The 14,206-nt window shown below is 35.7% G+C and overlaps 1 protein-coding gene across 1 annotated transcript; it reads left to right on the forward strand.

Annotated features, from left to right (window-relative positions):
* The first annotated feature begins 521 nt into the window (after positions 1 to 521).
* Positions 522 to 2,206, forward strand: LOC131861552 (uncharacterized). Its single transcript, XM_059214929.1, has 2 exons — positions 522 to 1,298; positions 2,060 to 2,206. The coding sequence occupies exons 1-2, from the start codon at positions 522 to 524 to the stop codon at positions 2,204 to 2,206; spliced, it is 924 nt and encodes a 307-aa protein (XP_059070912.1).
* Positions 2,207 to 14,206: the final 12,000 nt, after the last annotated feature.

Raw genomic sequence — 14,206 nt, forward strand, 5'->3', positions numbered from 1 at the left:
ACTAGCTGTGGAAACAGGGACTTGCCAAAACACACAAACTGCAAATGGATTCGGTTTGGAAAACTGAGCAAATGGATTCGTCAAGACCTGAAATTTTGCAGGGTGACTCACATTAATGCATACAATTTAATCCATTTTGAATTTTTTCATGATGATCAACAGGGCAAAAGATGTAATCGCTCAAAGAAGGCTACTCCATAAAATCTGCATTTGTGCCTAAAATGCACTTCCAGCTCACCCCTCAAAATAGGTACCTCGTAAACTTATCCAAATTGAATTCTGAAAGTTGCACATCACTGAATAGGCCAAATGAAAGGTGTGGGACATGAATCCCGAGCCTTACCCTCTGAAAATCAACTGGCTCCATTTTACCCCCTTGCTAACTAGGCCATTCAAACTGACTTATTTTAATCATTTGGAAATGTAGGGCAAAATTTTGAAATGGGCCTATAAACTTGACTCAGTTTTAAATACTCCCAACAGGTGAATACAAAGATAGGGTGTTGTGTGATGTAGTAGAAATGGATGCTTGTCATCTACTACTAGGCAGGCCTTGGAAATATGATGTAGATGCTAGGCATGAGGGAAGGAAGAGTGTTTATATCATCACCAAGAATGGGGTGAACTTCACTATGATGCCTCTTCCAGATGATAATAAGGATAAGCACATTGTGACTAGTGTCATGCTAGTGGATGAGAGGGAGTTCATGAAGGGTGTGAAGGAGAAAGATACTCCTTGCTTTGGAATAGTTGTCAAGCCTAAGATTGAACCTAAGAAGCAGCCTAAGAACCAAGAGACGGAAAGGAGAGTAGGTCCTAAACACGTTCAAAATCTGCTAGACCGGTATAAGGGGATAGTTGTAGATAGTACCACAAATTCCTTACCCCCTCAAAGGGAAATTAGTCATTGTATTGACCTCATGTCAGGTGCTACACTACCCAATAAGGCAGCATACAAGCTTACCCCTGAAAAAAATGCAGAAGTCACAAGACAGATCCAAGAATTGCTTGAGAAAGGGTTCATTAGGAAGAGCATAAGTCCTTGTGCAGTTCCTGTAGTACTAGCTCCCAAGAAAGAAGGAACATGGAGGTTGTGTACCGACTCTAGGGCTATCAATAAGATAACAATCAGATATAGATTCCCAATTCCAAGAATGGAGGACTTGATGGATTGTCGAGGAGGGGCCAAGTATTATTCCAAAATGGATTTGAAAAGTGGTCATCATCCAATAAGGATCAGAGATGGAGACCAATTGAAGATAACTTTTAAGACCAATGAAGGCCTATTTGAGTGGATGGTAATTCCATTTGGACTTTCCAATGTCCCTAGTACATTCATGAGGCTTAGGAAAGAGGTTCTTAAGCCCTTAATCAATCATTTTGTAGTAATGTATCTAGATGATATATTGATTTTTAGTAAAGACAGGAATGGACATCTAACACACTTGGATTTCATGTTGCAAAGGTTACATTAGGAGCAGTTGAAGATCAATTTGGATAAATGTGTCTTCTTCTAGGAAGAACTAGTGTTCCTTGGGTTTGTGATCTCTCAAGGAAATTTGAAAATGGATCCATCTAAGGTGGAGGCAATCCTAAACTGGCCAACCCCTCAATCAGCAAGTGAGGGAAAAGGTTTTCATGGGTTAGAAAGTTTTTATAGAAAGTTTATTAATAATTTTAGTGGGGTTAGTGCACCAATGATAGAAACCATAAAAGGTGGAAGGAAATGTCAATTTGTCTAGACTAAGGAGGCTGATAGATCTTTTGAGTTTTTGAAAACTAAGATTTCAGAGAAACCTATTTTAGTACTCCCTGACTTTCATAAGGTTTTCACTATTGAGTGTGATGCATCAAAGAAGGCCATAGGAGGAGTCTTGAGTCAGGAAGGTAAGCCAGTGGCATTTTTTAGTGAGAAACTAAATGAGGAAAAGCAAAATTATTCTACATATGACCTAGAGATGTATGATATGGTGCAATATCTTAGGAAGTGGAGACATTATCTCTTACCTAAGGAGTTTATTATATATAATGACAACCATGCTCTAATTTTTTTGAACAGGCAGGAGAAACTAAATCACCAGCTAATAAAGTTGTTGATGCACTTAGTAGAAGGAACTTAGAAATCCAGGAGATTCAATTGGAAAGCATGGGAATCAATGCCTTAAAATACATGTATCAGGGGCATGAAGATTTTAAGGAGGCCTAAGAGGTTTGTAAGAACATGAATGACAGGTATCATATTAATTTTTCTGATTATATTCTTCAAGCAAGCTTACTTTTCAAGGACAATCAACTTTGTATTCCTAGATGCTCCATGAGGGAAAATATTGTAAAGGAAAAACATTGTGGGGGTTTGTCAGGACACTTTGGACTTGATAAGACACTTGAATTAGTTAGGAGATTCTAATTTTGGCCTAGGATGTAGTCAAATGTGAGAAAGTATGTGAAAGAGTGTGTGGTATGCCAAAGGGAAAAGGGGACAAGTTCCAATGCAGGTCTATATACTCCACTACCAATCCCTACCAAACCTTAGGATTCAATTAGCATGGACTTTGTCTTAGGTCTTCCTAGGACTAAATCAGGATATGATAGTACATATATTGTTGTGGACAGGTTTTCAAAAATGGCACACTTCTTGCAATGCAAAGTTACACATGATGCTTCTAATATTTTAGGTTTGTTCTTCAAGGAGATTGTTAGACTTCATGGGTTACCCTTAAGCATTATATCAGACTAGGATCCTAAGTTTGTAGGACATTTTTTGAGGACTTTGTTGCATAGGTTGGGGACAAACTTGTCCTTCTCTTCTTCTTATCACCCTCAATCTGATGGATAGACAAAGGTGATTAATAGATCCCTTGGTATTTTGTTGAGGTGTTTGACTAAGGACCATGGGGCCACTTGGGATACTATTATTCCACAAGAAGAGTTCTCATATAATAACTTTGTGAATAGAAGTATAGGACTGAGTCCTTTTCAAATTAAAAATGGGACCCATCCTAGAGGTGTTCTTTAACTCTGAGAAGTGAAGGATATTGAAAGGAGTGCTCAAGTGGATGATTATGTTGAAGTGATGAAGGACATACATCAACAAGTCCAAGATAGATTCATAAAAACCAATGAAAAGTTTAAGCCAGAAGCAAATGTCACAAGGCAAGATGTTCGGTTCAAGGTGGGAGACATGGTAATGATTCATCTCAAAAAAGAAAGACTCCCTAAGGAGAAGTACACCAAGCTACTCATGAAAAAGATAGGTCCTTTCAAGGTCCTAAAGAGATGTGGGACAAATGCATACAAGATAGATCTACCCCCTGATATTGATCTATCTCCTATAATTAATGTATATGATATATATTCATATTAAGGTTCTATGGATTATGTTTGTGTTGTAGGTCCATCTGATTCATCTAGTCCAGCTATGTTGGAAGGACTTCCTCCCCCTCTCAAACCTAAGATTGAGTGCATTTTGGATCAAAGGGTTAGCAAGAAGACAAGGAGGAAGACTTACTTAGAGTACCTAGTCAAATGGAAGAATCAACCTTTGGAGGATGCTACATGGATGACTTTTGAGGCCATTGAGAAGACCAGAACTACATTTGAAAACATCCCAACTCAAGAGACTTGAGTTTCTTTTGGGCCTGGGAGTATGGTGCAGAGCACCTTCTACTACACCTCTATTTCAAGCACATCATGGTGTCTACATGTTCATTTGTGATGTAATAATGGGTTGGATCAATGATCACCCTTGATGTAATTGAGTGCCTATTTGTATGGTCAATAATATCTTAGGTGACCATATAAACCTAGAGGTCTATTAGGCCATGAAGGCTTGGAATTTGGATTTTCAATGTTGGTGTGTCTAGGATGTTGTCTTAGGTGTTTGGAGTCTAAAAATAACAAATAATGACCTTGTATGTGTTTCCATAACGTCTAAGGGTTTAATAACCAATGTTGTCCTACATTGCAAAATGTTGCATTTATTGTCAAGCAACTTTTCAAAGTTGCCAGTAGGATGCCAACTACTTCTCCAACAGTCCTAACTATTCAAAAGTTGGTTATGGACATTGAAAAAGGTTTATATATGCTTGGACAACCATGGGAGAGATAGAGTTGAGAGTTTTGTAAAGTTTGGTGGAGAAAGTGAATAGAACAAGTCTGATTTTGCCAGAACAATGACATTTTTTCGTACTGTCCATAGAGGGTGTGAGATCTACTGATGAATTTTTTATTTGAATAGAAAGATATCTGAAATACCCTTCCAGTGCATTTGGTCTAACATATTGAAGTTAAGTTTAGTGGAAGTTATAAGTGTTTTACCCTCTGTAGGTCTGAAACCCTCCATTTTCAAGGGTTACATGCAAATGGGGCCCTAACTTGCAATCTGCTCATTGGGGTCCAATGGACATTGGTAGAATGAAAATTAGGGGCATGTATTTTGAGATTCCAGAGGGGAAAATTCAGAGGAGTTGGTTGGTAACCTTACCACCAAGCCCTAGTCTGAATTGTTTGAGGGTTTAGATTAAAATAGAATGAGATTCATTGAGCATACTATGAGTAATGATGAGATGATGAGTTGAATTGATGGAGTCAGAGTATTTGGACATAGAAGAAACCTCTTGAAGAGTTAGAACCTTCATGTGATCCCATTCTCATATACCTCCTTTGTAAAACCGGTCTTGATCAATTAGGCATGTGACCCAAGTAGGTGTTGAAGAGTATAGGAATAGGGTGGAATTCCAAACTTTTAGAATCTGATAGTAATCCCAAAAGGGTGTTTGAAACCTAAATTTTTTTAGGGTGTCATTTGGTACAAATTGGAGAAAAATCCAAAAAGACAGTAAAATAGGGCTACTAACTGGTAGACCTGTCTAAGCCTCAAAAGCCAATATTTGCCCTGTGCTCCAACGTATCATTGTGGAAGATCTTAATAGGTCTTAGGAAGTGTGTAGAAGTGTTGTGTCATCCCTTGTTAGGGGTAAGAGTATGATTTCACACCTAAGGTGTGGTTGTAGCCTTGGAAGAGACTCAAGGGATAGAAGACCAAGGTGTGTAGGTCGGTTTATCACCTTACTATTGCCAACCTCTGCATAAAAAACCATGGTGGGAAGCCTACCCACAGTCAGATGATACTTTTGTAAAAAGTATGTGATACAATGAGGGGCCTACACATGCAAGAAGGCACAGTGCCTAGAGCGTACTGCTCATTACAAGAGAGTCTCACTGACTACAGAGAGGTTATAACTACCTTAAGATAATTGGAAAAGAATCTAGAAGAATGAACTACCAGAGATAGCATCTACCATACCTTATTACAGTCCCAATTAAGCTCAATACAAGAGGACTTTGACCTCTTCCTTAAACCCAATTCGATCACCTATGATCGACCAAATCTCCTTCACATATGATATTGCATTCCACAACCATGACACACTTATTTCATTCCCATACCATACCATAATCTACAATGAGATCTTACATCAATTTATACAAACCCTAAGGCCTAAACCAATTAGGTCAGCCACCTAAAAGATATTACAATAAGATCATTACATATATCCATATTACAATGATATGCCATGTCAGCCTTAGACCAAAACAACAACAACAAATCCATAAATCATCCCGGTAATGTGTAGAGAACACGTTAACATGATACAGGTTCATAACCTAGATAGGTACCAGATGTAATCTAGGTCCACCACTCCAAAGCAATGTCTTCAATCAGTTGATTCATGATCAAGGATCACCTTCTGCATCTTGAATTCCATCTAGAAGCCACACCAACACCACTTAGCATTTTGTCAAGGTTTCTTAGTGAAAGATCTATCGGTTAAACCTTAAACCCATATCGGTAACACAAGATCTTCTACCGGTAACCAAAACCTATCTATCGGTAACCAACCATAACAACTAGTGCTGACACAAATAACAAAACATCAATGAAACACATAATCAATTCATCCATATTGCCAACAATGATTTCTCCTTTCTTCCCCCATGAACTCATAGCTTTACTAGTTTTTGAATCATGGTTCATCATTCTCTTCATACTCTTTCTATTTCCATGTGACCACTTTTGTTTTTTTAATAGCATTCTGAGAATGAGATTAGTGGCTAAGACATTTTGATTATCAAGGTATCTTCAACTAGTTGACTTGGAGCCTTTGTTTTTAGTACTAACCCCTTTATTGTGTATATTTAGTATTTGATTGTATTTGTTATATTTTTCTTGTTTTGTGTTCCCTTGTATGTGGCTGTATGAGTTAAGATCCTAATATTGGGGGATTTATTCCTCAAAATTAGTAATGTTTTATCTCTTTGCGAGTTTCCTCCTAGTTGCTCCTCTCTCTCTCTTCCTCATCTTTCTACTTTATCATGAGGATTTGTATAGGATTATACTCCCATTAAAGTGGGGGCTAAATGTAGCATTGTAAATTTTAATCGATACAATTCATAAATCATTTGTGTGCCCCTAATTTATTGTGTCCCATCCTAGTTCTCTCCTAGGTCCATTTTGGCCCAATTTACTCCAAATACTATGTCACCTAGTGGCATGGTTGAGTGGACCCCCTCCTAGGACTATGCCTTCCTATTTGCCACTTTTTTTGCCCTATTTTGGGTGGTCAAGGGAACTTTGGGTGCTCCTATTTAGACTAGGGAATCTTGGGTGCCATGGTCCCCCTTAAATAGGCCCCAGTTTAAATAGGATTAGACATTCTCCCTCCTTAATTGATTTTGGTCCTTATGCCTCATTGTGACCATTGGAGGTTGACCTATTTAGTATTTTACCTAAGTAACCCTATATAAAGACATCTTATCAATTCATTTTGATATCACTTCCATACCCCATCATTCGTGCATTCATCAATCATTTTCAAGCATTCAAGGCAACATTTCATGCCACCATATTCTTCAAGAATAATGGAGAAAATCACATCGATTCTCATGAAAGAATTTGTGTTTGATTAGGTAATGTTCATTTTATGTTAAATTTATATTATTGCATCAATATTTATGATCACATCTAGAGAGCATTACATCATCAATTTTCAATCAACCATTGCAGATATAAGGTATTATGATACGACATTTACTTTAGTATTTCAATTACAATTTTAAATTAATTCAAGGTTAATTCCTAAACTAGGGTTTTACCTAAGGTAAATCCCAATCAACAACCCTATTTTTTTTTTTTGTACAAGGATTTGTCTCAAGAGCTTCAATCGAGGAATCTAACAGTGTACATGACAAAAATTAGATAAATTTTGAAGGCGCAAAAAGCAAAGGACTGAGATGACTAGCTCTCTCGGTCTTGATATTTTTTAATGATATTATATAATATATTTTGTGCATCATCTTGATCCAAAAAATATCCAGTTTGTCTACCCTTAACATTCAAAGCACCAAGGTGACTTGCTCCCCTAGTCCCAACAATTCAGCCCAAATCTTTCATCATAAGTTCTAATCCATTTTCCCTCCCCAGATCTAGGTTTCTATATATGCATGATGTATGGAACTTGTTATTACTGTCGTTTTATGTTATTTTCTCATTGTTCATCGTAGATCTATCATTACAATACAACTTTAATTAAAATTCAATTTCAACTCTAACAAGGAAATAATTAATCTAATCTAAATTTAATCCTTTAAGGATTAGATAAATCAATTTTAGTTCCCTTTCCACAATGTAAGGTTGGTCCCAAGTGAAATTATTGGTTTTATTATACATTAAGGTGTTGAAGCCCTAATTCCCACACCTTACAAAGTGATAACTTAATAATAAACTTGGTATGGGATCAAACATTAATTAAGATAAGTGGTTCCCCAAGCATGCATTAAACACTAGTATGAGGCTAAGGATGACTTGTGAAAGAATGTCCACACATGGAGTGTTGTGTCTTGTCTAAAGAGGCATGACCACTCAAGTAGCATTGGGATTTGCATGATTATCATTCTTGTCTATATGAGATAATAGTTAGTTTTGTGCAATACGTCCTCATGAGAACACATGATGACATTCCCTACACTATCACTCTAGTATCTAGGTCCTAATAGTTTAGTATCACCCAATGGATTTATTGTTGCTTGATATTTTGGTTATCTCATTATGATATATGTCATATGGAAATTTGGTGTTTCTCTTGTGGGTTTTGGAAATTGTTGCACATTGTTTCTGCTAGGCTATGTTGTTGTCATTGATGTCAACATATTCCTATGAATTGCTCTGGTTTTGCAGTTTGTTTGTCTGATCAGTGCTTTGTAGAGTTTAGTATTTCCTTCGATATATTTCGGTGTGTTCAGATCTTGAGATGAGATTTTGGGAGATTGTTTGGAATGTTCTTGTGTATCTTTATTTTAGATGGTTCATGATTTGGCACTTCACAAGTTATCTTTCTTCATGATAGTTACTGATTGGTTGTGTTTTTGAGTTTTCAGACATTGACTGATGAAGATTTGATAAGTAGTGTTGGTGCAGTTGTTTCTGATGATTCTAACATGCTTTCTGGTGCTTTCTAGTCGTGCCTTATTTTTTTTGGTGATCCACATTGATTGTTGTGTGATTTTTTGATGGTTTTTATGAATTGGTGATGATTTTCATGTTATGCAATATTTTTGGTGGTGTAGCGTGTGGCGGTTGTTCTTAGCGTGATATCCAGTGGAGTTATGGGAATTTCAATTAGGTCCATGTTAAGTCATGTAAATCATTATATTGGTTTGGTGGTTGATCTTTGTACTGTGTGATGTAATTTTTTAATTGTGAGTTGAGGGTTTAGTCGACCTTGTTACCAAGGTTGCTAAATTGTATAAATAGGTGATATATTCATGTAATTTAGGTGTCAAGGTTGTGTTTGTTGTTGGTATTTTGGTTATGTTGATATGGTTTTGTCATTGATGTCAACACCTTTAACACTTATCAACTCTGGCACTTTGGAGGATTGGCAATGTTCACCAGCAAGCAAGTGACGTTATCAGAGTCACTGGTATCTGGTACATTGGCAGAATATATTATTCACCGACACTTATGATGACATTGAAAATACTTTGTTATGTTGAAGACATCATTTGGACACTTTGTCTTAGAGATTTGTTCATTGGTATATTCGTATTTGCATATTTGTTGTTATCGGAAAATAGGTCCAGAATAAGCACCGACAGGCTTATCTATTCCAAATCAGCACAGAATGCTTTGGAGATAATTTTGTTGTTATTGTAAATGCATTAAGACAACATGTTGAATCGGATATTGCATTGGTTATTGATTTTAATTGTAATTGATTTTATTGTAATATCTTTTAGAGCTGACCTACTAAAATTGGTCTTAGGTTATGGTATATATGTAAGATCTTATTTATAAGATCGATATGTGATTGGGAAAAAGAATTGTGAAAAGGAATTGTGAGAATAAGTAGAGCTATACAGGCAGACATCATTTGAAGGTGAAGCAAGGTTTTTGTGAAGTCAATTAGAACTACACCGGTACTAAATCCAGCATATGATGATGCTATTTTGAGCAGTACATCATTATTGGATTTCACCATCCAATTGTAGTCAGTGTGACTCCTATTTGTGTTTGAGCAGTGAGCTCTAGGCGCTTGGCCTTTCTACATGTGTAGACCCCATTTGTATACACATACTATCTACAGTAGTTTCATCTAATTATGGGTGGAGTATCCCACCGTGGTTTTTCCCCTTAGAGGGTTTCCATGTACAAATATTGGTGTTATGTGTTGTGGATGTTATGGTCTTTCTATTTCATGCATTAATCTTTACCGGTACTGTAATTAATTGATAAACTGTCTACCGGTATAAATCTTAGTTTACCGGTATTAAGCATTAAGGTTTGATTAAGTTGTTTTTGGTTTGAATTTATTTGACAACTGATTCACCCCCCACTCTTAGTTGTCTCTAGGACCTAACAATTGGTATCAGAGCTTAGTCCTCTTTTTGCAGAAGTTTAACAACTTGAGGAGATCTAATGTCTACTAACTATTTTAGGAAGGACAGCCCTAAACTTGATGGAACCAACTATGGCATATGGAAGATCAGAATGGAGACACATCTAAATTGCATTGGAAAGGACATCTGGGATGTTACAAAGAATGTCTATATTGCTCCTACTCAAAGTCAACCTAATTCACCTACCTTAGGAAAAGATGAAGAAAATGATTGCAAAGCAAGAGAAGCACTTTTGAGCGCATTATCAAATCAACAAATCATGGGATTATCAGATAGGTCTACTGCTAAAGCTATTTGGGATCATTTGGAAACATTGAATGAAGGAGATTCCACAGTCAAAATTGCAAAACTTGAAAGCTTCCGAGTCAGGTATGAAAATCTGAAAATGGAAGAAGATGAAAGGATTTCTGCTTTTATGGAAAGAGTTAATGAAATTGTTCTGGGTATTAAATGTTGTGGAGGAACCTTAAGTGAAGATGAAATTGTTTCAAAAGTTTTAAGAGGATTGACACCAGCATATACAAGCAAAGTTACTTCTATAAATGAGTTGAGAACAATGCCTAATACATCAGTAACTAGTGATACATTGATTGGAAAAGTTTCAGCTTTTGAAATTGAGGAATTTGGTCATGTTGCTACTATAAAGACAGATTTAGCTTTTAAGGCATCAACATCATCTGCACCATAATTTGACAAATCTGATTGGAAAGCCTTTTATGCAAGAGAACTTGAGGAAAGCAGGAGAGAAAATGAAGAACTTGAAGAACTTGAAGCACTATTTGCAAGGAAAATGCCTAAAGGTCCAGTTGGAAGTAAGTATGAAGGTAAAGCACCCTTTAAATGTTTCAACTATAATAAGATTGGTCATATGGCTTCAAGATGCCCTGATAGATATGCTAGACTAAGATAAGAAGCTAGAAGAACATACAAGCCTAACCCTGAATATTAGAGATACAAATTTAAGAAGAATAAAGATAAATCTTGTTATCTTGTTGATGAAGGAGTCACTGATGATTCTGATGAGGATCCGACAGACAATGGATGGGTTTTTGTTGCTATAACAGAAGATCAACCAATACCTATTGTTCAACCGGTAGAGCAGGCCCTGACAACTAAAGTTGAAGTTAAGGATGAATGGATCATTGATTCAGAATGTTCACATTATATGACTAGTGATAAAGGTAAATTCTTGAACTTTTAGGAGTATAATGGAGGTCTGGTAAGATTTGGAGATGATAAAGCTTGTTTGATCAAAGGAAAAGGCAATATATCTCTTGATGGTAAGCATAATACTGACAATGTTTACTATGTAGAAGGTTTAAAGCATAATCTTTTGAGTTTTGGTCAATTAGTTGAGAAAGGATTTCAGTTACAATTCAAGAATGGAAAATGCAAAATTATGAACAGAATTGGTTTGGAAATTGCATCCGGTAATCAAACTAGAGGTAATATCTTTCATTTGAATAAAAATTAAAAGACATGCTTGATTGCACATATTGATGAAAGTTGGCTATGGCATAAGAGACTCTATCATGTAAATTTTGATTGCATGGTAAAAATCAGTACTACTAAGGCAGTTAGAGATTTACCTAAGATTGTTAAACCTCATAATCTGGTATGTAAGGAATATCAATTTAGAAAGCAAGTTAGAGCATCTTTTAAAAGTATTCTGGAAAAATCCAATAATGCTCTTGACTTAATTCACACTGATTTATGTGGTCCAACTGGAACTAAAAGCTTACAAGGTGATAGATATTTCATGCTAATCATTGATGACTATTCTAGAATGTGTTGAGTTACTTTTCTCAGAGAAAAATCAGAAGCACTTGTGAAGTTCAAACTATTCAAGGCAATGGTAGAAAATGAAACTGGTAAGAAAATCAAATGTCTGAGATCAGATCAAGGAGGTGAATTCACATCTAAGGAATTTAATTCATTTTGTGAAGTGAATGGAATCAGAAGACAATTATCAGCACCCCGAACACCACAGCAAAATGGAGTTGTAGAAAGGAAAAATAGAACTATCTTGGATGTAGCTAGAAGTATGTTATCAGAAGCAAATATACCACATGTATATTGGAGAGAGGTAGTAAGAAAAACAATTTATACATTCAACAAAGTTCACATCAAAGGTGAAGCTGGTAAGACCCCTCATGAACTATGGTTTGGTATTACTCCCACTCTTAAATATTTCAGAATATTTCAAAGTAAATGCTATATTAGAAGAGATGAGTATATTGGCAAATTTGATCCTAGAAGTGATGAAGGAATATTTCTTGGTTATTCATCTAAGAGAAAAACATATAGATGTTTTAACAAAAGATTGCAGAAAATTATTGAGAGTACAAATGTGAAGATTGATGAACAATTTAGAGGAACTTCAAGGTATATAGACTCTAAACTGGCAACATAGATACTGACAAATGAACCTACATTGAATCCACTAGTACAAAATGAAGATCCAGTTACCCCAATATCATTTGAAAATTCCACTGTAACTAAGGAACAACAACAAATGAAGACACCCCGGTATGTAAGACCGAATCACTTAGAAAATCAGATAATTAGGAACAAGTATCAAGGAGTTATGACAAGAGGAAGACTGGAAAATGAAGAGGTATGTCTTATTTCTCAAATTGAACCATCATCAATTAATGAGGCATGTGAAGATAAGCACTGGATTAAAGCTATGGAAGAGGAACTAGAACAAATTGAGAAGATAACACATGGACATTAGTTCCCCGGCCTAAAGACAAAAATGTGATTGGAACAAAATGGGTATTCAGAAACAAACTTAATGAATATGGTAAAGTAATCAGAAATAATGCAAGACTAGTGTGTAAGGGATATTCTCAGAAAGAAGGAATTGATTATAATGAAACGTTTGCACCGATAGCTAGAATTGAGGCAGTCAGATTATTCTTGGCTTTTGCAACACACAAGAACTACAAAGTATATCAAATGGATATTAAATGTGCATTTTTTAATGGAGATCTTGAAGAAGAAGTTTACATTGAGCAACCTGATGAATTTTCTTTAATAGATAAAAAAGATATGGTTTGCAGGGTAAGGAAAGCTTTGTTGGGTTGAAGAAAGCTCCAAGAGCTTGGTATGCTAGATTGGATAAATATCTTTTGAAGAATGGATTTTCTAAAGGTAATGCTGACAGCAACTTATACTATAAAGTGACTAATGATGACATGTTGGCTATAGAAGTTTTTGTTGATGATATAATCTTTGGAGGAGAAGATGGATTATGTATAGACTTTTCTATTGAAATGCATCAAGAATTTGAAATATCTATGATTGGAGAGATAAAATTCTTTTTTAGGATTGTAGATTTCATAGGCTGATAAAGGTATATTCTTGAGTCAATCCAAGTACTTGAAGGAGTTACTAAAGAAATTTGGGATGGAGAACTCTAAACCGGTAAGCACACCTATGACTACAAATGACAAATTATCACTAAGGGATGAATCTACATTTGTTAATCTGACTAGGTACAAATCTATGATAGGAGGCCTATTGTATTTAAAACAAACAAGACTTGATATTATGAATGCAATATGTATTGTTTCAATATTTCAGTGTAATCCTAGAGAAAATCATGAACCAATAGTAAAAAGGATTTTTCAGTACTTACAAGGCACTACAAATCTTGGTTTATGGTATCCTAGAGATGAAAACTTTGAATTATGTGCATACACAAATGCAAATTGGGCAAGAGATGTGGATGATAGAAAAAGCACCACCAGTGGAGCATTTTTTCTTGGAAGCAGATTAATTTCTTGGTCGATTAAGAAACAAAGTTTCACATCTTTATCAACAACAGAATCAGAATATACTGTAGCAACAACTAACTGTACATAGATATTATGGCTTAAGCAAATGTTGAAGGACATAAAGGTAAAATGCAAGGAACCTATAACTATCTATTGTGATAACACTACAGAAATTGATATATCTAAGAATCTGGTACTACATTCTAAAACTAAACATGTTTCTATCAAATTGAATTTTCTGAAAGAGAATGTTGAAGCAAAAGAAGTAAAACTAGTTTATGTGAATACTAAAGAACAGATTGCAGATATTTTTACTAAGCCTTTGCCTAAGGTGACTTTTGAATATCTCAGAGAACAGCTTGGGGTCATACCCCCACCGGTAGAGACTTAGACATTTGATGTTTGTAATCAACCGGCAGAATTAACAGAGAAATATTTTACTTTGGCTTTGATGAGGAGAGCTACTT

The sequence above is a fragment of the Cryptomeria japonica genome, chromosome 2 (genome assembly GCF_030272615.1).
Source record: "Cryptomeria japonica chromosome 2, Sugi_1.0, whole genome shotgun sequence".
Classification (NCBI taxonomy): Eukaryota; Viridiplantae; Streptophyta; class Pinopsida; order Cupressales; family Cupressaceae; genus Cryptomeria; species Cryptomeria japonica.

Bases quoted from the DNA above. Each gene is read 5' to 3' on its own strand.
- LOC131861552 (XM_059214929.1), top strand. From the start codon at position 522: ATGGATGCTTGTCATCTACTACTAGGCAGGCCTTGGAAATATGATGTA. The intron at 1,299-2,059 runs GTAATTCCATTT...TTTTTTGAACAG, and splicing joins AAGGCCTATTTGAGTGGATG to GCAGGAGAAACTAAATCACC.